Source organism: Seriola lalandi, unplaced genomic scaffold, assembly GCF_002814215.2.
Source record: "Seriola lalandi dorsalis isolate HSWRI2012SDOR001 ecotype SW California unplaced genomic scaffold, Sedor1 jcf7180002054297, whole genome shotgun sequence".
NCBI lineage: Eukaryota > Metazoa > Chordata > Actinopteri > Carangiformes > Carangidae > Seriola > Seriola lalandi.
This window is the reverse complement of record NW_019524850.1, coordinates 644268-665359: the sequence shown is the minus strand read 5'-3', so window position 1 is coordinate 665359 and position 21092 is coordinate 644268. Positions and strand designations below refer to the sequence as shown.

General features: G+C 38.5%; 3 protein-coding genes across 5 annotated transcripts in view; 2 read left to right on the top strand and 1 right to left on the bottom strand.

The window, feature by feature from the left end:
* The first annotated feature begins 585 nt into the window (after positions 1-585).
* Positions 586-7416, top strand: LOC111655016 (inflammation and lipid regulator with UBA-like and NBR1-like domains). The gene is made up of 5 exons (XM_023406251.2): positions 586-836; positions 2720-2874; positions 2964-3161; positions 3963-4291; positions 5239-7416. Exons 1-5 carry the CDS (start codon positions 673-675, stop codon positions 5272-5274), a joined length of 882 nt encoding a protein of 293 aa, XP_023262019.1. The 5' UTR covers positions 586-672; the 3' UTR covers positions 5275-7416.
* A 2174-nt stretch (positions 7417-9590) lies between these two features.
* LOC111655018 (SAM pointed domain-containing Ets transcription factor) lies at positions 9591-17201 on the top strand. The gene is made up of 6 exons (XM_023406255.2): positions 9591-9870; positions 13126-13561; positions 14776-14973; positions 15097-15141; positions 15289-15423; positions 16272-17201. The coding sequence occupies exons 2-6, from the start codon at positions 13144-13146 to the stop codon at positions 16448-16450; spliced, it is 975 nt and encodes a 324-aa protein (XP_023262023.1). The 5' UTR covers positions 9591-9870; positions 13126-13143; the 3' UTR covers positions 16451-17201.
* An 82-nt stretch (positions 17202-17283) lies between these two features.
* The window catches only part of pacsin1a (protein kinase C and casein kinase substrate in neurons 1a), a 36027-nt gene continuing 32218 nt past the window's right edge, over positions 17284-21092 (bottom strand). For all 3 annotated transcript variants that reach the window (XM_023406252.2, XM_023406253.2, XM_023406254.1), the window contains one exon: positions 17284-20222. In XM_023406252.2, coding sequence (XP_023262020.1) covers positions 20113-20222 — 110 coding nt within the window. In that variant the 3' untranslated portion in view covers positions 17284-20112. The remainder of the gene's footprint in view (positions 20223-21092) is intronic.

Below are 21092 nucleotides of genomic sequence, written 5' to 3'. Positions count from 1 at the left end.
CAAAAATTAAAGAGTTATTGTGGCACGTACAGTACAAGTTTGGGCACCATACAAAGTCACTGCTTAGTAATCCTGGCTTTAGTAATCCTGGCTTTGACTGATGTCACAGATTGCAAACGTTTTTGTACCTTTCTGTTCCTATTTCAGGAATGTTCCCAACTGTTTCCTGCAGATCACCTCAAGTTCTGTGATATTTTTAGGCTGATCTACCCACAGATTGCCAATAATGTTCAAGTCAGAGGATTGTGAGGGCATTTCCAAAAGCTTCAGCTTGCGTTACTTGAGGTAGTTCATGAGAGTTACTTCTTTTCACTCCAAAAATGGATAAAAACTTTAATTTGCCTATGGGTGGCCAAACAGATCACATATAACTGTATGTTTTATAAAAAAGAAAAAAACGTTTTATAAATTTAACAAAAAAAAAAATCATGATTTGATTGTATTCGAATTTGTTTAGCCTGACAGTTGATTACATATTATTAGTAGTATGATATACTGGTATAGAGATCAGTATTTTATTTTCTCCACCAGGCCTGTGGTTCAAAGGTAGACGCACAAGATGCAATCATGTGACATGCGCACTCGGCCCTGTTGTTGAGTTTGTTATGACAAGTCGAGGCCTCGGACTAAATTAGGAGCGAAGCCCCACGTCTCTGTACGGGCGAAGCCGCGATGGAGGGCATGGACCTGGACCTGGACCTGGACCAGGAGCTCATGCAGAAATTCAGCTGCATGGGTACAACAGACAAAGATATTCTAATATCAGAATTTCAGAGACTCCTTGGGTTTCAGCTTAACCCCGCCGGATGCGCCTTCTTTCTGGACATGACCAACTGGTGAGCTCGGGGACTCGTCTGGCCTGCTGGGTAGTTAGTGTTAGATAATAGATACTGTACACTAGCTAGCTTTCTACACTGTGGTTCTTACTGTACAAGGACAAATCGCCGAGAAAACAGAAAAAGATAATGATAGGAAGTGTCATAATTCATTGTGTCACAGTGATTTACCTTAGATATGTAAACATGGAGACAGTGACAGCTAACGACGTTGTAGTAACGTAACTAGCTGAGTCAGTGTGTCTCCGACTTTTGATTTCCAGTGAGGGATTCAGTGGAAGGTTGCTTAGCGGGGTTTAAAGGATAAATAGTCAGCCAGCACACAAGTTCGTATCGAAGTGGCTTGTTTTTAAAAAAAAATAAAAATACATTTTATTATTTTTTATGTGAATGTTTTTCGTGGCTGTTCAGGCTACTGACACGAGTTGTACGTTAGCTAGCCGGTCACCACTTTTACATCAAGCTAGTTACCAAGTTATTACGTCACTGTACTGAACCGATCATTAATAGTTTATCAGTATTTATTCACAATGTTTGAACTACTCATATTGTTTATCTATGGGAGGACCGTGTTAGATCCTTGTTTCTTTCGTTATCGATTGACAAAATGATCAAAATGTATATCTCTTCTTGATCTCAACCACTGCGAGGATCGCTACGGTTTATTACGTAATATCCGAAAGAATAACGCAGAGTCTAGTTCAAAACTCACACAGTGGTTGTGCAAGTCTGGTCAATCTGGAGCCTGGAGAAAATATAGTAATGTGTATTTTCACGAACTGGGAATACGTCACAAACTGCAGTTGTATAGCCCTTTTTCGAGGCTTCAAAATGTGGCTTCAGGTGACATATTTCAAGAACGGAACAGTAAGCAATGTCCTTGAGTGTAATTGAAAACATTGGGGACAGAAAGGTCATTCTGAAATTTCCCCCAAAATACATTTTTCTGCGTATATGCAGTATTGAACATGCCGATGCAGGTCTATGCAAGATAACAGGCAAGTGTCTATGGGCAGTGCAGGCTGTGGTAGAATCATGTGATGCCGTGTAATAGCTCCTCTGCAACGGGCTTTCTAAAAATAAAAACTGCTGGTTTATGGATGACCAGCATGTCACTGGAAGCCCCCACTCTGTATCTCTTTTGGTCAGCAGATATCTCTGTTGTTGCCCTCAATATATGCATTTGAATGTCATAGTCAAATGTCAAAATATGCTGTAATGAATGGTTTAATATTTTAGTGCAAATAGTAGTAGTACTGATAATAATATCACAGTTAAATAATTCTTTTTAATTGGTCTTTTAAAAGCAGATGTGTATTTCTGTGGTTTCCCATTCAAAGCTAAATCGGTAGACACCATATTACTAAAGAAAAACAATTATTACTTTGTCATTCAATAACTACAGGTTCAATAATAGTATGTTGAAACAGTTAATTGATTGTACTTTGTGTTATGTGACTGTAAATAGACTATCTTTGAGTTTTGGACTGTTGGTTGGACAAAACAAGGAATTTGAAGACATCAGTTTAGGCATAACAAAATTGCGACATGTTTTATTTTTTTTTACTACTTATGACATTTTACAGACCAAACAATTAATTGATTAATTGACAAAACAATCAGAAGTTTAATTAATAATGAAAATACTCCTCAGTTGCAAATATGGGTTGACTTTTTTCATGAAAAAAATAATTGTCCAGACATGTGGCACAAAGCCAGGAAAAAGGACTTTGGCTCTCTATAGATCCTGTATTTTCGGGCTAAGCTCATTCATAACTGTTTAAACTGTTGCTGAATCATGGGTTCCTGCTACATAAATCTCCAATTATACTCCAATTTAGATCTGTGCTGATCACCTGGATTTCTGCCTTATGTTGTTCTAGGAATTTACAGGCAGCCATTGGAGCCTACTATGACTTTGAGAGTCCCAACATCAGTGCACCGTGCATGTCCTTTGTGAAGGATGTGACAATTGGTGAGGGTGAATCAGTTCCACCCGACACACCTTTTACAAAGACCTGGAGGATACAGAACACGGGTAAGAGCCAATTCTAGACCTTGCAAATATAGAATAATTGCACTCAGGTGTCATGCCGAATTCAACATAGTTATCTGTGTGTCTTTCAGGTCCAGAGTCGTGGCCTCCCGGGGTTTGTCTGAAGTATGTCGGAGGAGACCAGTTTGGTCACGTAAACATGGTGATGGTACGGTCTCTTGACCCCCAGGAAATGGCTGATGTTAGTGTACAGATGCAGAGCCCCGTGTCTCCTGGCATGTATCAGGGTCAGTGGAGAATGTGCACAGCTACAGGACTTTACTATGGAGGTGAGGACAGCAACTTTCACACCAAAGACATATGTGAATTGTTGGTTTTCAATAAATTCTGTATGTTGAATAACAGACTGAAATGATAAGTCAATGAATCTCTTAGTTGAGTGACAGAAATACATAGAAAGTACCAGAATGCCACTGACTGTAAAGTAACATGAACATTACCTAGGGAGAGCAGCCGCATCAACATTACAATTTGTCATCTTAAGTATGGAGCTGTCAGGTTTTTCTACTCCCTTGCAAATACAGTTTATGGAGCCAAGTACTGTAGTTAGCAGCAGCAGGTAACAGTCATTAGTGAAGATGAAGTGCCATATAAGTGTGTATGCTTTTACTGCAGTGAAAACTCTTAAAAAATTATTGGCCATTCTATTAGCCATCACAAATTAAATTAAGAGCGATTCATTTCACTGATTTATGTCGTCCTGAAAATACAACGTGTATCGTGGAACCCAACAGGAAGTCCCCGAAGACATGTCCACTTACAAATTAAGAAGCGGAGGGATAAATTATACTTGGCGTTAATATTTCATTTAGGTGTTCATAGGGATAATTTCTCACCTAACACCATCAGTGTCCTAGTGACTTTAAGAGGGAGAAAAGAACTACAGACCTGGAGCTCTCTTTCAAGTTTCCTATATGTGTGGTCCTGCTTCATTTTACATGATCTAGATGTTGTTTCATAGAAATTTTATGATATATAGTTTTTGGTCCATCTGGTTGTTGTCTTTTTGTAGGGCAGTGTAAGTGGCTTTGTACTGTATATTGTAACCCATTGTTTGTCTCTCTTGATAGATGTAATTTGGGTGATTCTGAGTGTGGAGGTTGGAGGCCTCCTTGGCGTCACACAGCAGCTTTCCTCCTTCCAAGCTGAGTTCAACACCCAGCCTCACCGCAGCCTGGAGGGAGACTACAATCCCTTTGCCTCGCCAGAGAAAAGCAAGTGCCCCAACAGCAGCAACAACAACAGCCTCCATGATGACAGTGGTCACAGAGTCGCAGAGGAACATTGGCAGGGAAACCCTAACCAGCTACAGCAAGATCAGAATGGACTTTCACACAACTCTGTGGATATAGTAGCAAACAGTCTACAAAGCAATCTATCAGTAGTCTCTTATAACCAGGTAAGACATATCACGGGGAGAGAAGATTCTGCATACCAGTGAATCTGGGTTGGGGATATTTTCTTTCTATTTTCTTACAAATTTCTAATTACAAATAATTAAAATGACGGAATAACTTAAAAACCTGAAAGTACATGTTGTTACATCTAATCTATTTAGCAAAAGAGAATACAGTCTACACTGCACTGTTGATTTAAATTGAAATTCAACTAAAAGGAGCCATGAATGTCTGTGCCCAATCCATCCATCTGATAGTTCTTGAGATATCTCAGTCTGGATCAAAGTAGTGGACCAACGGATCGACACTGCATCCATAAAAAACACCTAAAATATGCAAATGTAATTGATACCAGCTTTAATATAGCATGTAAGTTAGCATTCTGAGCTAATTCTAAGACGTGTAGATCTACCTTGGGTGTCTGTAGTTGTTGAGGAGTAAATGCTTTACAGTTGTTGGCTGACCTTTGTTATGAAACAGTAGCAGATGTACAGTTAGCCAGCAACAACAACTCATCACTCAGTATGTTATGGTCTAAATCTATACGTGTATATCTTCATCATTGATTAATCCACCAATTATTTTATTTACCCGATTAATTGCATGGTCTATAAAAGGTCCAGAAACAGTGAAAAATGCCTTCCACAATTTCCTAAAGCCCAAGGTGACATCTTGAATTGCTTGTTTTGTCTAACCAACAGTATAAAACACAAAAATCATCAGCTTTACTGTAACACATACAAGGGAATGTTTGTTTTTTTTTTGCTTAAAAGACAACTTACATGATTCATCTATTATCAAAATAGTTGAAGATTAACTCTCTGTTCAGCCAACATTTATAACGAAAGGCCTACACTTGCAGTATATACAGACCTGAAACACTATAAAGTGTACACTTAATCCTTTTTTTGTCTCATTTTGTCCTTACCATCTTAAATCTTCCTTGCAGGGTATACAGGAGTCCTATCCTTTTGGTCACTCTTAAATCATGGGACTTGTCACAGTGAAGCAGCACTAAACCGTACCTCTGGAGTCTGTCACACCAATAAAAGAAAGAAGAGGCTTTATCAGTAGCTGATGGAAAGTGTGGAGATTCAAAAACACTTTATGCAAAGTCCAGCTACACTTTGAGAACCCAGAGGCCAACGCTCCTGACGTGCAGCTCAACTAACATCCCACACCCACTGTATGCACGTGTGAATGCTAAGTTAAAAATGAGTGCTATGAGTCTTTTGAGTGATAATTTTTTTCAGATTTTTTTTTTTAGTTGTCAGAGTGCAAATGAAACAATGACGGAGTGTATATTTGTGAAATTTTGTGTATATGTGTGTGCAATGCACAACCTGAAAGAGAGACTTTGGAGGAAAAGCCATTTATTTTGCCAACTGATTCTCCAGTTTCTGCTGTGACTCTTAATATATCGGTTTCTGAACCAGTTTCCTTGAACTAAATTTAATAATATGAAACTATCCATTAAATATCACATTTAAATTTCCATCTTAATCATTTGGCACACACCCTTTTTTGAGAAGGGGAACAGCGACTTCCCCCAGGTTCATTTAGTCAGTCAGTTTTTACCAATGTTTTTCAACATGGCTTGTGCATCATGGGATATAATTTCTTTTCTTATTGTAGCTGCAATTTTAGATGCAATGCAATGTTCTCCCAGTGGAGGGGGTGAGTCACTGCTCTAACAAGAAGAACACAAGAGCTGAGAAACAGAAATCTTAGTTACAGAATGGCTCCTATGATTTGGTGAAACTTAGTCCAGATTAATGTATAGGAAAAAAATTTTCTAGAGCTAGAATTTAGAGCTACCAATTTAATAATGTCTTCTGTAGTCAAACATTAAATTTTTGTAGCAACTCAGTGTAAATGGAAGCCAGACTTTTATGAAATTGGCATGAAAGCTCAAGGAGTCCTGCGAGACAGTGAGGTTTCTTCTCATCCATTAATTAGAGTAATTGCTGACACTTGGAAAATACATATCTATGAAATATTAGAAGAATATTAGCAGAATATTAATTATTGGTAATAATGAGTATTAGAGATTTCCCCAGTCAATGTACTGAATTAAAATAAAACACAAAGTAACAGGATTAATGTACATTATCCCATAACACATTGAATTTAAGCCATATGAACAGTGGTAAAGACATAACTTCACATAATAAAAGAATACATATTTATTGTGGCCCTGCTCTGAATTCTAATTTTAAAGCTGTCTTGGACTTGCTTTTGTCACATTAAGTCGAATGTATTTGATGAATGTAGTAAAGGATAAAGGTTTTTGGAAACATAATAATTTACCCAAAGGTTCTGCATTGTATATTTGCATTGAACTGGCAGTTTTGTTAGTGTGATAATGTTTTGCATTGTCCCGTCTCTTGTTCAAATTATGCTTGGGATGTTCCACATTCAAGCACACAAATGTCCTCATTGATCTTAGATAAGCTTTGTAGACATGTTGGAAAGTTTTACCCTGTTTCAGATGCAACATTAACCACACCAGTAAAATTAAAAACAAATGGCAGTATCATGTTTTCCTTAGGAACTATTACTGCATTATTTACTTGCACTAACAGGCTGATCTATGCAGTAATGTGACTTCTATGTTATGGTCTGTGCGTACTTAACTCCTCCACAAGTACAGTTAAGTCCTGAAGGGTTTATCAACTCTGTGATTTTATCTGTCATCCAAAGCCACTGTGTTAGACCAACTTGTCAGATGAACACCCCTTTTAATTGAAGCACTAACTGTAAGCCCCAGGGTTACTGAGCTGAAGAACATGACCACCAGCCGCTACTACAACATGTTGGAAGAATCTTTGGGCTCTCTGCTGTTTCACAGAATGGTGTGTATTTCTTGTGCAAAATGTTAATGATAAACGTCTCTTCCTACTGTCAGTGTCAATTCGGGAAGTGCCGAGTGCATTTTGTTCTTTGTGTATTGTCTCTTTCAAGTTTCTTCTGGCCAGATTGCAGAATGAATCAGTTGGCATTAGACTCCTACAACAGCACATTTACGAGAGTTAGTAAGTGCAAACAGATGAAGAGGTGAAAGCTTTTTTCCTGTATGTATGTTTGATGAATGTTTGTATGATTAAATTATCACTTAAAACTGAAATCTTAGACTTTGTGTCATTCAGTTTGTGCAGCAGCTTTAACTGACAGGTTGTAGTTCTGAAATGTGAATACATTTCAAGTCGTGATTTTATACTGATTTTAACACCAGCCTTTATATTTTTATCGCATTTTCTTCTTTCCAAATAGTCAGTTATAAGATTTCTCTGTTTTTATACTTTTAACCACTGTTAGTTCCTAGGACATCCCATGCTATTAGACATTAAAACAGATTTATTATTTTTAAATCTAAAATATCTGTTTGCATTTGTAAGTAATGTTATTGCATTTTGATTAGTTCTTGTTCAGTGCTGTGACGCTGTTTTTGCATTTACTGTAACGGACTTAATCAGTTTAAGCAAATTATACATTACATACATTATAATACATACATTTTAAGCATAAAGAAATATTTAAATTAACATGAAAAGCATATAACAAGAAACTGCTATATAATTTAATACATTATCTTATAGACCACATTAATGTTTTAGCTTGGTAACTTGGGGGCTCGGTTGAAATACTGCCTGCTCTTGCTCATCGAGTTTTTACATATAAAAACAAATGATGAGAGTTAATGTAGTCTAACGAAAACTAACCTTAGATTGAACTTTAAGCTTAAATAGACAGACCATGGCCAGTGGATGAACAGCAAGCTCATGTGATGAGGTTTTTCTCCCTTTTTACACTTCAAGGAGGTGTCAGGTTACATATTAGCCTGGAGGTTTACTGGTCAAATGCAGCTCCTCTAAGGAGCCCCACTGTTTTCTAGGGTCTGTTGTGTCTGTCAACGGCTGTGTCCAGCAGCAGTCTGCGAAACCAAACCAAACTGCCCAAGGGAGCAACGCTCACTGTCATTTGTTCAGGTTGAGTGTTACATGTAAATGTGTTACAGCAATCTACAAAGGAAATACAGTAAGTGGAAGATTAGCAGATGAATGAGTCACTCCAAAGGTCCCGCTGACTAAGAGGGTTAACTAAGTAGATGTAGTTGTTCTGTTTCAGGCAGTAGCTGTACTCTGTGGCTCATTTTTAACTTTCTCTGAGAAGAACAGATTATGAGCAACTTCACTTTTAAAGCTGTCATTCTACAACTTATAAGAGGGCTTTTAAAGATGATCTGTGTGGGCGGATACACAGGCAGCAGCTCTTTGTAATATTTCAACACAACCGCACAAACATTACTGTTTAGTTTAAGCAAACATTTACACACTCTCGCTTTCCCTCTCTCTGACTCTCATACTCGCTCTGTATACCAGTTATTCAACTTTTCCAATAATAGTTTTCCACCTTTGAAAACATCTCTAACCATTGATGATTTATTGATATTTCATGGCTGCTGTGGCCCATGCTCTAGATCCCATTTATCTTCATATAGCCCGCCTTTCTTGTGTCTTGGTTCCAGCTGAAATCAAGCCTTTAAAATACTCTCAGTCCTTCAATTAATCCTGACACCTCATGACAAAAGTTAGTCTCTATATGTGGCTGTCTGTGTGATCATCTCTGTCCTACAGAGGTGGCCTCCCAAAGACCCAGAAATAACTGGTTAGTAAAGATGTCTGAGGACATTTCCACACTGAAAATTCACTTTTATCTTCCTCAAGCTTGACTGCAGTGAAAAGCTACAACATGCAAACAGTGTGCTAATCCTCTACCAGTTTAACAACTTGACAACGACTTTTATTCGAGTAGAAAATCTGCCTGAAAAAGTGGGATTTCACCTTTTCTGCAGAGAGTTTCTCAGTTGCTCAGGTAGAAATCATTTATGAGCCTGAGCTGTAGATTTATACTGAAAGAGAGATGAATTATTCTCCACCTCCCACACAGAATAGTGGAACTTTGACACAATTACCCTCATGGATCAGATTAGATTTGATAAAATTAGATTTCACCAACTCTCTGGCTTCCGTAGTTTTGTGTTTTCACAATGTTTAAATATTTCTCCTTAAAACTGCCATCTTTAAAATTAATGGCAAACTCTAAAAAAGGTGTCCTCACAGCTTCTCCCCTTGGACTCTTAAGACCCAGGCTGTTAAAGGCTCAGCAGGCTTGTTTACTTAAGGAACTCTCCATACTAATACTGCCCCAAGTCATTATTAAGTAGGCACTTAGAGCAACCTCCCTCATTGAGACACACCCTGTCTTTCAGAACTGATGTCATGAAGGCACTGTGTCGCAAATAAGTCAAACTCTTGCTACTGCCAGGAGTCCAACAAAGTGTCTCAGTGGCTGGAGCGGACTAAAGTGATCCAGCTCTGAATGCTAGGTAGGACACAAAAACTACATACAGCGCATCCTCACCCGAGGGCAAAAGAGTCACGGTGTCCAGAGGACCTGGACATCAGTCCACACTTAAACTGAGACAGAGGAACAGCCCAGGAGAAGAGCGAGGCAGAGCTGAGAAGAAGCCTCAGCAGTGGAAGAGCTACTGAATCCACTGTTTTCAAACACTGACAAGGTAAGACTCCTACTACCACCATTATCACCATACTACCACTGCCAGCACTTCTTTTACCAGTAGTGGATGAAGTATGCAAGTCCTTTACCCAAGCAGAAGTAGTCATACATCTGCAGACCTGTAAATCCTCATTTGGACAGAAAATAGATCATGACTGGGATCATTTTGCCATTGAGTTTTAGGATAATTTTGTTTCATCATTGTTTGTAGACAGTTTGTGCTTTGTTCTGTTCTGTATGTGTTTTATTTTGAAGTTATGTGTATTTTAAAAGATGATCTATGGACGAGCTTTGCAGTTTAGCATAGACTATACATGCTGTCATATGTGGCATTGGTTCATGCTATTCACTTGTCCCTGTACAAATAAACATTAAACAGTTTAACTACCATAAAAGGCCATTTTCAATTATGACATTTTGACATGTCACAGTAAGAAAGACACAGATTAATGAAAGCTGAAGTTTATTTACCTGCTTCGGTTTCAGGGTTCTGCTGCCGACTCACTGTCACACTGTCATGGCTGACTGATGCTTGAATAGAGCAGAGCAATCGTTAATGATATTAGTAACACCTGTGCTTTCCCCACTTTGACAACCCAGAAGATTGCTGCATACTTTGCTTGTTTGTTTTTTTGTTTTTTATCATCTAATATTTTTATATTCATTATTTTTGGAAAATTGTAAAATAGCATTAAAATAATAGGCTAACTCTGAAATGCCTGAAATGAAATGTTTAGTAGCATAAAATGAAAATACTCAAAATTGTAAATAAGTACATGCATATTTGATTATATTTACAGTTACTTTCCACTACTTTACTCCCATTCTTACTGTTACTGTACTGTTAGTACAACTACCGAGTATACTGTCTATTACTATACTGCCACCAACACTACGACAGCTATCACATCTAATGACATTGGTCCTGCTGTTCTCTGATAATGATTATTACAATGAATTTGCTTTCTTTATAATGATGTCCGGACTAGGCTACTGAAATCATTCAATATAATTCAAAGCGATGTATTTCAACAAGAACTGAGTAGGCCTATAAAATATGTTGTTAATTCATTTAGGGTTTCTTCTGCCATTTTATGATTTATTTATTTGGATAAATATCAGTTTTAATTTATGAAGACTCGAGTGAAAAAGTTGCTCAAGCTGATTTAATTAATCATTGTTTCTGCACATTAAGAAAAATGCTACATTAAAAATAAGTAACTTCATTCAATGTCTCTCTGCCACTTTTACTATCCCCTGCAAGCTGAAACAAACACACACACACACACGCACACACACACACACGCACACACGCACACATCACACACACACACACACACACACACACATACACACACACACGTGCACAGAAACAGCCGCAGACATTTTGTCAGAGCAGACACAGAACGGCTCATAAAGGTGTGAGATTATCACATGTCCCTTAGTCCAGAGAACAATGGAGTGTAAGGAGCAGTGAATGAGCTTTTCGTATGGATTAAATGTCTCTCATATCAGTTTGGCTGCAATCTAACGATGTGTTAAACACAGAACCAAATAATAAGCTTGATATCATGAGCATGCTGCTTTCACCTGAGCAGTACATAGAGAGAGAGAGAGAGAGTGAGAGAGAAAGCATATCCTAGACAAGAAAGTTTTTGCTGCGTTTACTCATTTAAACTGCTAATGCAGAATGTAGTCAAGGAAAAAGTAGCAGACACATGGACCAGACATCTGGGCAATGCACCTTGTTCACATAGTCACATAGTCTTTTTTCATAATTTCCGTCGTTTTAGACAAATGTATATGTATAATATACATGTTGTGCATTTGTGGTGATCCTTTATTATTATTGGTCATCTTGCCACGTTAACCAAAACTGTGTATAGATACACAGTAATCCCAGCACCTAAGATGATGAACATTTGTGGTGAATTAAAAAAAGAAAGAGGCAATAAATAACAGCTATACTGTCATCTCCTTTTCTACTGCAAGTACAATTTACCTACCACTTATCTATAGGTCTGTTTTGTTAACTAAACAGATTTTATCTTTTGTAATGGAATCCCACAGCAGCAGCTTTTGGGAACTGCCTTATGTCTTAGGACACCTCGCACCATGTGTCAATGTTGTGAAAATGTCGGTCTACCTGCCTCTACCAGCACTTCATAATCAGTGTTTACCTAAAGATAAACTGTGAGTAGTATTCATCATAATACGTTTAGAGTGAATACAGTGTGATACATTTCACTCTTAAAATCAAAATCCAAAAAACTTTATTGTCCATTTCAAAGCAATGGATATTTCCCTTTGACATGGGCCACACATGTACACATAGAACAAAATCTGTTTTAGTGAAGTCTCTTGATACTGCTTGTCATAAGTCTTTTTTTAATACCTCATGTATTCTATTTCTGAGTAGCAGAAAAATGAGAGCAGATAAAAATACTAGCATTTTACTTTAATCACTGTGAACTGAAACATACTGTGTTTAGTTTTCATGCAGGTGTATATACAACACATTTTTGTCAAATTAAACACTGGCATATCACACCACTCCCCTCCTGTTGAGCTGTTCTCTTACTCATACTATGATAAATACATTCCAGTCACTTAGCCTTTATCCACACATTATATGTGTCCCACCCTTCATGCTGTATTCTATCAAACATTCTTTTGCAATTAACTTGTGATCCGTCGTGACGACCTGATGTGGTCGATATCTTTTAAAGGCAGTGGGTGTTTCATTGTGATAGCGGCAAAACAACTCTTTTACCAGTAAAACTGACAAACACATTCATTTTTACTTGTAGCTGGGGTTACAAACAAGCCTTTGATCTTCCTTGTATAATCTGTATTTACAATCTCAAAGACGGGGTAGACTGGACCTGAATATTTCCAAACATATAGATTCATGAGAGAATCTAAAATGAATGCTCATACATACTGGATTAAAAACAGAACAGACACTTTGGAAGTCAAACAGTGGCTTCAATGAACTGAACTGTTGTAAAGGCTCCAGTTGGCTAAAATGGAATAACTGATTCCTTATTCCAGAGTAAGTCCAAGCAAAGTAAATATCACTGAACAAATGTCAAGTTTACTTTAGGATTGCTACTGTTTAAATATTGAGTATTTGGGACTGGTTGCAGCATCAATGCCACTCTGTCTCAGAGGACAATCTCACTGTTCAACAGGGTGTTAAACTGTTATGACACCAGCGACAACATTTTGTAAATACAGTGCTTTCTTCTTCCAGCCTCAAAGGAGTCTGAGCATGGGGAGTCCAGGTCGTGAACACATGGGGTGCACTGCACACTCGCCTCTGTACATCACTCACCCCCACATTAACCCCAGGGTGGCCTGGTTGGAAGAGGCGGAGGACATCAAACCGCCCCGTGGTTTGATTGGGCTCCCTGAGGTCAGCTGGCCGGGGATCTACGTCCCCTGCTACGACAGATTAGTCATGGAGGAGAACCCCTGGGTGCTAGGGATGACAGAGGCCCCCGCTCCTGCTGCTCCTCCCTCCAGGGCTCCGGAGGTGAGCCCACCTGCACCCAGCCAAGCCCAGGACTCCTCTTCTGAGGTGGAGGGTCAGGTGGAGGAGCGCTGTCTGGAGCAAGTCCGGACCATGGTGGTGGGAGAGGTGCTGAAAGATGTTGACACAGCCTGCAAGCTGCTCAACATTGCTCCAGGTAAAACAGAAGATGACAGGCTAATGTCATTCTATCACATTCAAACAGAAAAACCTGTTGTAGAAGTTATGACAGAAGTTTTAGTCTAATAAAATAAACCTTCAATCATCATTTGCTTGTTTACTCTGGCATCAACATCTACAGTGACACTCAACTGACACCTGGTCAGTCGGTGTCTGAGGCCCTGTTTATGCAAACTCCTCTGTTGACAAGATCATCTTCAGTTCTAAAGAACTGAGTTGTTATCTGCAGCCTTCAAAATCATTCACTGTGTGAGCGATTATTTGCTTTTGTTATGACAGTCTCACCATCCCAGAGATTATGAGACACTTACAGCTCAATACCTGTTGTATCATAGTCATAATTAAAAAGAGTACTCCAGCCCCAGCACTGAACTTCCATAAAGAGTCTGAGTAAAAACAATACTCAGAATCAAAGGTTGAGATATCCTGACTTTTTGCTGCTAATATGGGTACACTGTAGGCTGGATCCTACATTTCCCACAATGCAACCAATAGCATCTTTTAGACCCTACTTGCTTGGTGAGTGCTGTTGTCTTCACACCTAGCATAACATCACTTATGGTATTTTCTCAGATTTGACAAAGCTCCTCCTTAGAATTACACTTTACTTTTATTACTTTCAATGACTCCTAATTTGACTTTAAAAACAGCCCAGTCACCCTCTGAATTAACATAACACTGAGTCAAGTCCTCCAACAACAGGCTTTGTTTTTGTCTTCTGTTTGGTTAATAGAGGATAAGATGTGGTTGCATTGTCATCCTTTAACTGTTCTGATGACAGATAACTGTTAAAGCTCAGACAATCAGATTAAATTCTGTCAAACTTTGCTTTTTATCTTATCTATAGTCGTTCTAAAAATCACTGTGTTTTAAAGGGGTATTCCAGCAAATGGTCAAAACTGAGGATGAAATATCCTGATTTTTAATCCACAATCCACAGCTATCAATCATCTGGCCTTCGCTGCCTGGTGAATGTACAGAGATTGTGGATTATCAACAATCATTGTCAACAATATTTCATTTAATTCAGTGTTAAGTAACAGCTTCATCAAAACAAATGTTGGTTACAGACTTACTGAAAACTGTTAAGGCCTGATTATTGACACATTTTCAGCATCAGAAAATCAAAACCAAACATGTGGGGAGCTGTGTAAGAGAAAATACCTGGTCTCTCTATGTTTTCCTCTTCAGATCCTTTAGACTGGAGCTGTGCTCATGTTCAGAAGTGGCTGCTCTGGACCGAACACCTGTACAAGCTGCCACAAGTCAGCACGATGTTTCAGGAGCTGACCGGGAGAGATCTGTGCTCCATGACGGAAGCACACTTCAGACAACACTCCTTGCAGTTTGGAGATGTGCTGTATGCTCACCTGGACATCTGGAGATCTGGTAAGAACAACAGGAACACTGGGAAATGAACCATCAACTCTACTGTAGTGTTGGCAAGGTAGAGAAGCTTGATTGTTTTGCAAACTGCTGCTGGATTTACTCTTTTTTTGTTTGTTCCTTTAGCTGCAGCGATGAAGGAGCGCTGTCCACCAGAGGACAGAAAATCTGGTAAGTTCTTGGTTTTGACTGGGTGCAGTTTCAACACATACAACCATACTGCAATGAATACAACACTGGGGTAAAATAAAGTGAAACAACATAGTTTAGTCAAAAAATGTGTCGTCTGGTTTCTGAAAATCTCGCCTGTGTCAGCAGCTGATGATGATTCCTGGTCAGATGTGATGTGTAACTACCCCAGCCAGCCCATCCACCTGTGGCAATTCCTTCAAGAGCTTCTCCTCAAGCCGCACAACTACAGCCGCTGCATCCGCTGGCTCAACAAAGAGAAAGGTAGTGTGATAGAGACACAGAGAGCTGTAAGCAGAGAACATGGATGGCAGTTAAGCACACCAGTTGACCTGGTGCCTGCAACTAATCACAGGGACTCTTATACTGTATATTGTATACTGTATACAGTCTTGTGCTGTAGGCTTTCATGTAATTGATCCTTGCTGAGTGTTTGTGAGGCTATGTTGCATTTTAAACTGCAGTTGCCCACAAAAAATCTTAAATACAAGTTATGCTATAGAATTAATACCTGGTGGGAAACACATAAACCAGGATACTGAGGCATGTAAAGCCCATCCTGTCTACTGATGGGTTATGGAGCCATGCCGACCCCGTGTAGGCCTAATGTTCTAGTCAAACCAACAGTCTGGTCTATGAAAGCATAGCATCGGACACAATATACCATATCACGTAAGCAGGTATCCATAAATGGGTTATTCAAGGTTCATGAAGTTTACTATTGAACCTAATCATGCATAGTACAGCCTCACCGATTGCTCTATTCTGCACCTACTTGGGTTTCAAGACAGTTCAATACCCTCAGTCTAATGTGTGATCGTGTGGTTAGTTATAGTTAAATAATGAATGTAAACTTGCTACTGTTGGAACAGTGGTTACATAACCTTAGAAATTTAGAAACTTGCACGTCATAGGTGCTCTCCAGTACTTAAACAAATAGCACTATACACCCCTGGCTGCCAAGTGAACGATACAGTAATTTAGCCCATCTGTATGGTACATATGTTTCCTTTTACGAGATAAAGGAGATTTTTGCGGAATTGCATTCCTTTTAGCCTTAGCTTTATTTTGTGTTTAATTTGTTTTGTGAATTTTCTTTCTTCTGTCCACAGGAATTTTCAAAATAGAAGACTCAGCTCATGTGGCCAGACTGTGGGGCATCAGGAAGAACCGCCCAGCTATGAACTATGACAAACTGAGTCGCTCTATACGCCAGTACTATAAGAAAGGAATCATCCGGAAGCCCGATGTTTCCCGTAGACTAGTCTACCAGTTCGTCAACCCTGTATGATGAAGGAGATCAGCTGATCAGAAGACAATTATTAGCTCAGGGCCAACCAAAAATATGCTGGACATACGGTAGAAGTAACGTGAACTCTGAAACTTATTTGTATATTGTATTTGATGTTTCATGCCAATTGTATAGACTGCCTACTGAAACATGCACTCCTGCCTATCATAATTTCATTCTATTTTATAATTCTTAAAAAGTGGATTTTATTTTGTCTCTTTGTTGTCTTTAGCACTCATGTTTAACATTACTCTTCGGTGTGATGTTTGGTTTCTCAAAGGACTTTTTTTTCCTTCTGACTGAGGAAACATTAAAAAAAAAAACTAAATATGCCTTTTCCCTTTATTGCAGAAAGTTTGATGAAAAGATTCAAATGTCCCATGTACACTTAATTCTGGTGGTAGCAGTCAGATAGCTTAGATTAGCATAAAGACTGGAAACAGTGTGAAACAGCTGTCGCTGCTCTGTCCAGTTATAAAAAAGTCTGTATATGAGCACCTCTATATTTCACTGACACATTATGCTGTGTCATCTTTGTGTAATTCATAATAAAACAAAGTGTGGCTTAAGGGCTCGTAGGGTCTTTTGTTACTTTTGGACAGAGGTAGACTAGTGTTTCCAGTCCTTGCTAAACTCCGTGCTAAGCTAACTGGCTGCTGGCTCCAGCTACATTATTGTACAGACATGAGATTAGTATCTTCTCAGCTAACTCTTTGCAAGAAAGAGAGTTTTTAAGTGTAATTCCCAAAATGTAGAACTATTCCTTTAAACGATGACACTTCCTATTATTCCCGGGTGTCGAGAATATTTAGAAGTTGCAGAACAATGCCAAAGTAAGTGAATATTTTATTAAACCTGCTGTGATAAATAGTCCTTACATATCATTCTTTGAGTTTATGTTCAAGATCTACAATAAAGCATTAACTTATTACCAGGTGTTGTCCCTTTAAAAGCAGAAACAAGAAATACTCCAATAAAACACTCACGTGCAGTCCATACAAAAAACACACTGACACTAACTTTTTTTTTTTCAACAAACTTGTTTCCCTTTCATACCAATATCGCAATATTGACACCATCACAACAAATTTGATTTGGGTTTTTCATCACTATCATCATTATTATCTGTGATCATAATCATCTTTATGCATATTTAAATGAACTTCTTGTTACATCAAGATGAACAGGCACTACACCAGTTAGGAGATAAAAGTACATCACTAACTATGAACATACATCTTCTAGACCGCTAATATAGGGTTTCCACAACATGAGCTGCTGTCCCCTGTGTGCATAAGGAAGAGATCATCAACATAAAAAAGCATTTACATGTACACCTTTTTACTGCCTCAACATGGTTAGGTCTCATTTTCAACTCAACACAGTTGTACAGTTACAATAGAATATAATCTTTAAATTACATCATCATATACAAATCTGACAGCGTGGGATAACGTCACGCTTTTATGATACACTGACAATTCCATTGCAATGAAATTCATACGATATGGTACCTATTACTTAATATGTTTTCCATTGCTGTTATTTTAATGAAACACATTTACATGTATAACACTACATTTTGTCTTAATAGTCAATCACTTGCATTTTTTTTTTTTTTTTTTTTTTTTTTTTTTTTTTTTACATTTTTTCTGTTACATTTACACAACTCATACACACTGGATGATGAAGATGTTTTCCCCCAAAATATTAACCTGGTAAAGTGGATTATGTTTTTGAACTTGCGTGTACTGTGTATATTCTGTGTTTAATGCGTGTGTATTGGTGTGTGCGTGTGTGGGTGGGTGTGCATGTGCGCATCGCGGATGTGGGACAGTTTGATGATAGGAGTCCTTTTTGCTATGCTGGACAGCTTTACTCTAAGACACAACTTGTGAGCTGGTGATGTGTTTCTCCTCATGTGTGAGACCCAAACCTGTCAAATCCTGTTCCAGACACAGAGCTAAACACATCTGACTGCTGTTGGTCTGGTGAAATTTAAAAACTTCAGGACAACTAAGTTATAAAAAGCTCTCTCTCATCTAATCAGAGATTTAGGTGCAACTCGTAGCAAGACAACTCACTAATCAACATCTGATGAATGCCAGTTCCTGCTATAAATTTAATTTCTATGGAGCAAGTTAAAGATTTAAAAATAACCATGTAATGCACTGTGTAAGCATCATTTTACATGCAGTGCAGTACTGGTGACAAATGTTCTCCCTGTGTCATTGCGCAGTGTTTTGCAGACAAATGAAGTTTGGGTGGACTGGGAGGCAGCTACAAGTTCATCTTCACTGAAGCTGTTTCATATGTGATATGTGAAGTTATTGCATGGAGAGAAAACAGAGTTGATGGTACTGGGTCATTCTTTGGCTCAGCAGGGAAATGGGCCACATAACTAGTGCTTTTTGCTAGGTAGGGCTTTAACTGACAGTGGAGAACCATGTTTAGACAACATGCCCTCTCTCAAGCCCAAACACTAGTACATTCATGTCCTGTTGGAGAGGCTTCGATCTTCAGACAACAGTCTGCAGCACAGTAATGCATTGACATGCCTCCATTGGCCCCTCACTCTGGAAGAAAAGTGCCCGGCAAAGGCATTGTTCAAAACCCTCCTCTCATACTGCAGTGGCACCCTCAAAAAGATGACTTGATCCGGCTTCGCTCAGGGGAATGTATCACTCATGTTTCTTGTTAGCAGTAGTGGATTAAAATAAGACCTGAATTACTGAACCAAGAATGAAAGCTTCTGCAGAAACTGCATATCCTTTCCATGGGTTGCATGAAGATGATATTGTGATGCTAAGAAAAAGAAATATCTATGTTAAAAACAAAACAAACAAGCATAAAATCGGTTCATCAACAAGCTTCCTCTCATGAAAACAGAAGCATGTACATGTCCAGAAGCACGTGATGCTAAAAAGTGAACTCTGCATTTGTAGTTGAAGTGTTGCATCAGGTTGTAGCCTACACAAGGCTGCAGGAATCAGGGAATGCAAGTTGTTGCATAGCACATGCTGCTATGCAAGCTTAGAAACAGTTAGAAACACATAGCACTGCACACACTGGAAAAGAGGTTGGACCAAATCACATAGAAAAACAAAAAAAGAAAATAAAAGGATACTGTCTGTGGTACTTTTAACACTACACAGCATTCCTGATGTAAGAATGACGACTGACCACACACAGCATTAAAAATGCTACACAAAAATGGCATCACACTGTATATACACAATGCAGGTTAGAGAAGCTCGTCTTTGTCGAATGGGTATAACTGATTATATTATCTTCCCATTTTCACAAGAGAACAGACTGCAGTGTACTGCAAGTTTAAATAAGCTGCATTATATGTTAAATACAGCTACACAGAGAAGCAATGTGTTCCTGCACTGTCTTGATGTTATAGTTGAGTGTGTATATACTGGAATAACTGCTGCTCCTGTTTTTAAATGTGTAAGTCCACCCACCCCAAATGCTGGATAAAATATATTATACTGATATATTGTCTTTTAGGTTACTAAGTTTTTATTTAGGCAAGACTGCTTGGCGCATCTGTTGGGCAAGGGATGTGTTGCTCTTAAGTCTCTGGCTATGTGCGGTGCAATTGGATGGGACAGTTCAAGCTGCCTCCAATGGCTTGTCCTTGTCCAGTAACGTGACTAGATTGGCTCGACGTAATTGGCCGGGTACAGTCCCTCTCGGCCGTTGTCCAAACGACCTCTACACCAGCCTTGCTCGTCTTCATCCTCAGTCTTGGTCAGTTCATCACCTGTGAAGGAGACACCACTCCTTAATCAACACGCAGTAGTCTTGTGTCAAATAGTGAGAGTGAATCAAAATCTGAAAGAGATATTTGAAAATACTGCTCCACATTTCTGCTGATTAATGCCTTTTAGATTTCTATAATACACGTCTGTTTTTGTATTGTATTATAGCTGGTATGAAATTCTGAGGTTATGAGTCCAAGTCTTTCTCGCTCCCAGTAAAAATCTGATTAAAGAAATTTAATATATTTTTTTCATTATTTAGAATTTTCTTGTTCTATCTACTCAGATAAAGAAATTATATTTCAGACTTTTTCAGAAGGATAGATGTGCCTGTACAGTAAATATGAGCTCCTGGTGGTTAGTTTATCTAAACATAAAGACTGGGAAGAGAAGGAGTAAACTAGCTAATTGCCTGCTGGCTTTAGCTACACTACACATCTAACTCATAGAATTGTATGGTATCAAACTTCACAAATAACTCATGGCAAGAAAGCAGATGCACTTCCCACAAAAGTAAACCATTCCTTTCAATATGAATTTAAAATGGTCTAAACGCTGTTTAAAAGTCTCCAACACAGTTAGGAATCAAACTGTGGAGGAAAAATACTGAAAACCTTTTTTTATTGTTCTTCTGTTCTTCTTTCCTAAAATTAGCCAGATATAAAGATAGTGTGTGTGTAGAGTGACCCATCAAGTGTTATTTTTTAATTGTAGGAAGTCAGTTTTTGTATAGGTATGCAAACTTCTTTTTTCCCACGTCTAATGCATTTCAGTAACTTGAATTTGATTAAGCTGTGCCGATCCTGTTTCATCATATAATCAGGGAGGAGTAAATGAAAGGTACCCTATGGAGTTTTTGACCATTAATAATA

Excerpts from the sequence above, each read along its gene's own strand:
- LOC111655016 (XM_023406251.2), top strand. The coding sequence starts at position 673 with ATGGAGGGCATGGACCTGGACCTGGACCTGGACCAGGAGCTCATGCAG. Across the intron at positions 837-2,719 it reads TTTCTGGACATGACCAACTG|GAATTTACAGGCAGCCATTG; the intron begins GTGAGCTCGGGG and ends ATGTTGTTCTAG. Across the intron at positions 2,875-2,963 it reads CTGGAGGATACAGAACACGG|GTCCAGAGTCGTGGCCTCCC; the intron begins GTAAGAGCCAAT and ends TGTGTCTTTCAG.
- LOC111655018 (XM_023406255.2), top strand. The coding sequence starts at position 13,144 with ATGGGGAGTCCAGGTCGTGAACACATGGGGTGCACTGCACACTCGCCT. Across the intron at positions 13,562-14,775 it reads GCTGCTCAACATTGCTCCAG|ATCCTTTAGACTGGAGCTGT; the intron begins GTAAAACAGAAG and ends TTTCCTCTTCAG. Across the intron at positions 14,974-15,096 it reads CCTGGACATCTGGAGATCTG|CTGCAGCGATGAAGGAGCGC; the intron begins GTAAGAACAACA and ends TTGTTCCTTTAG.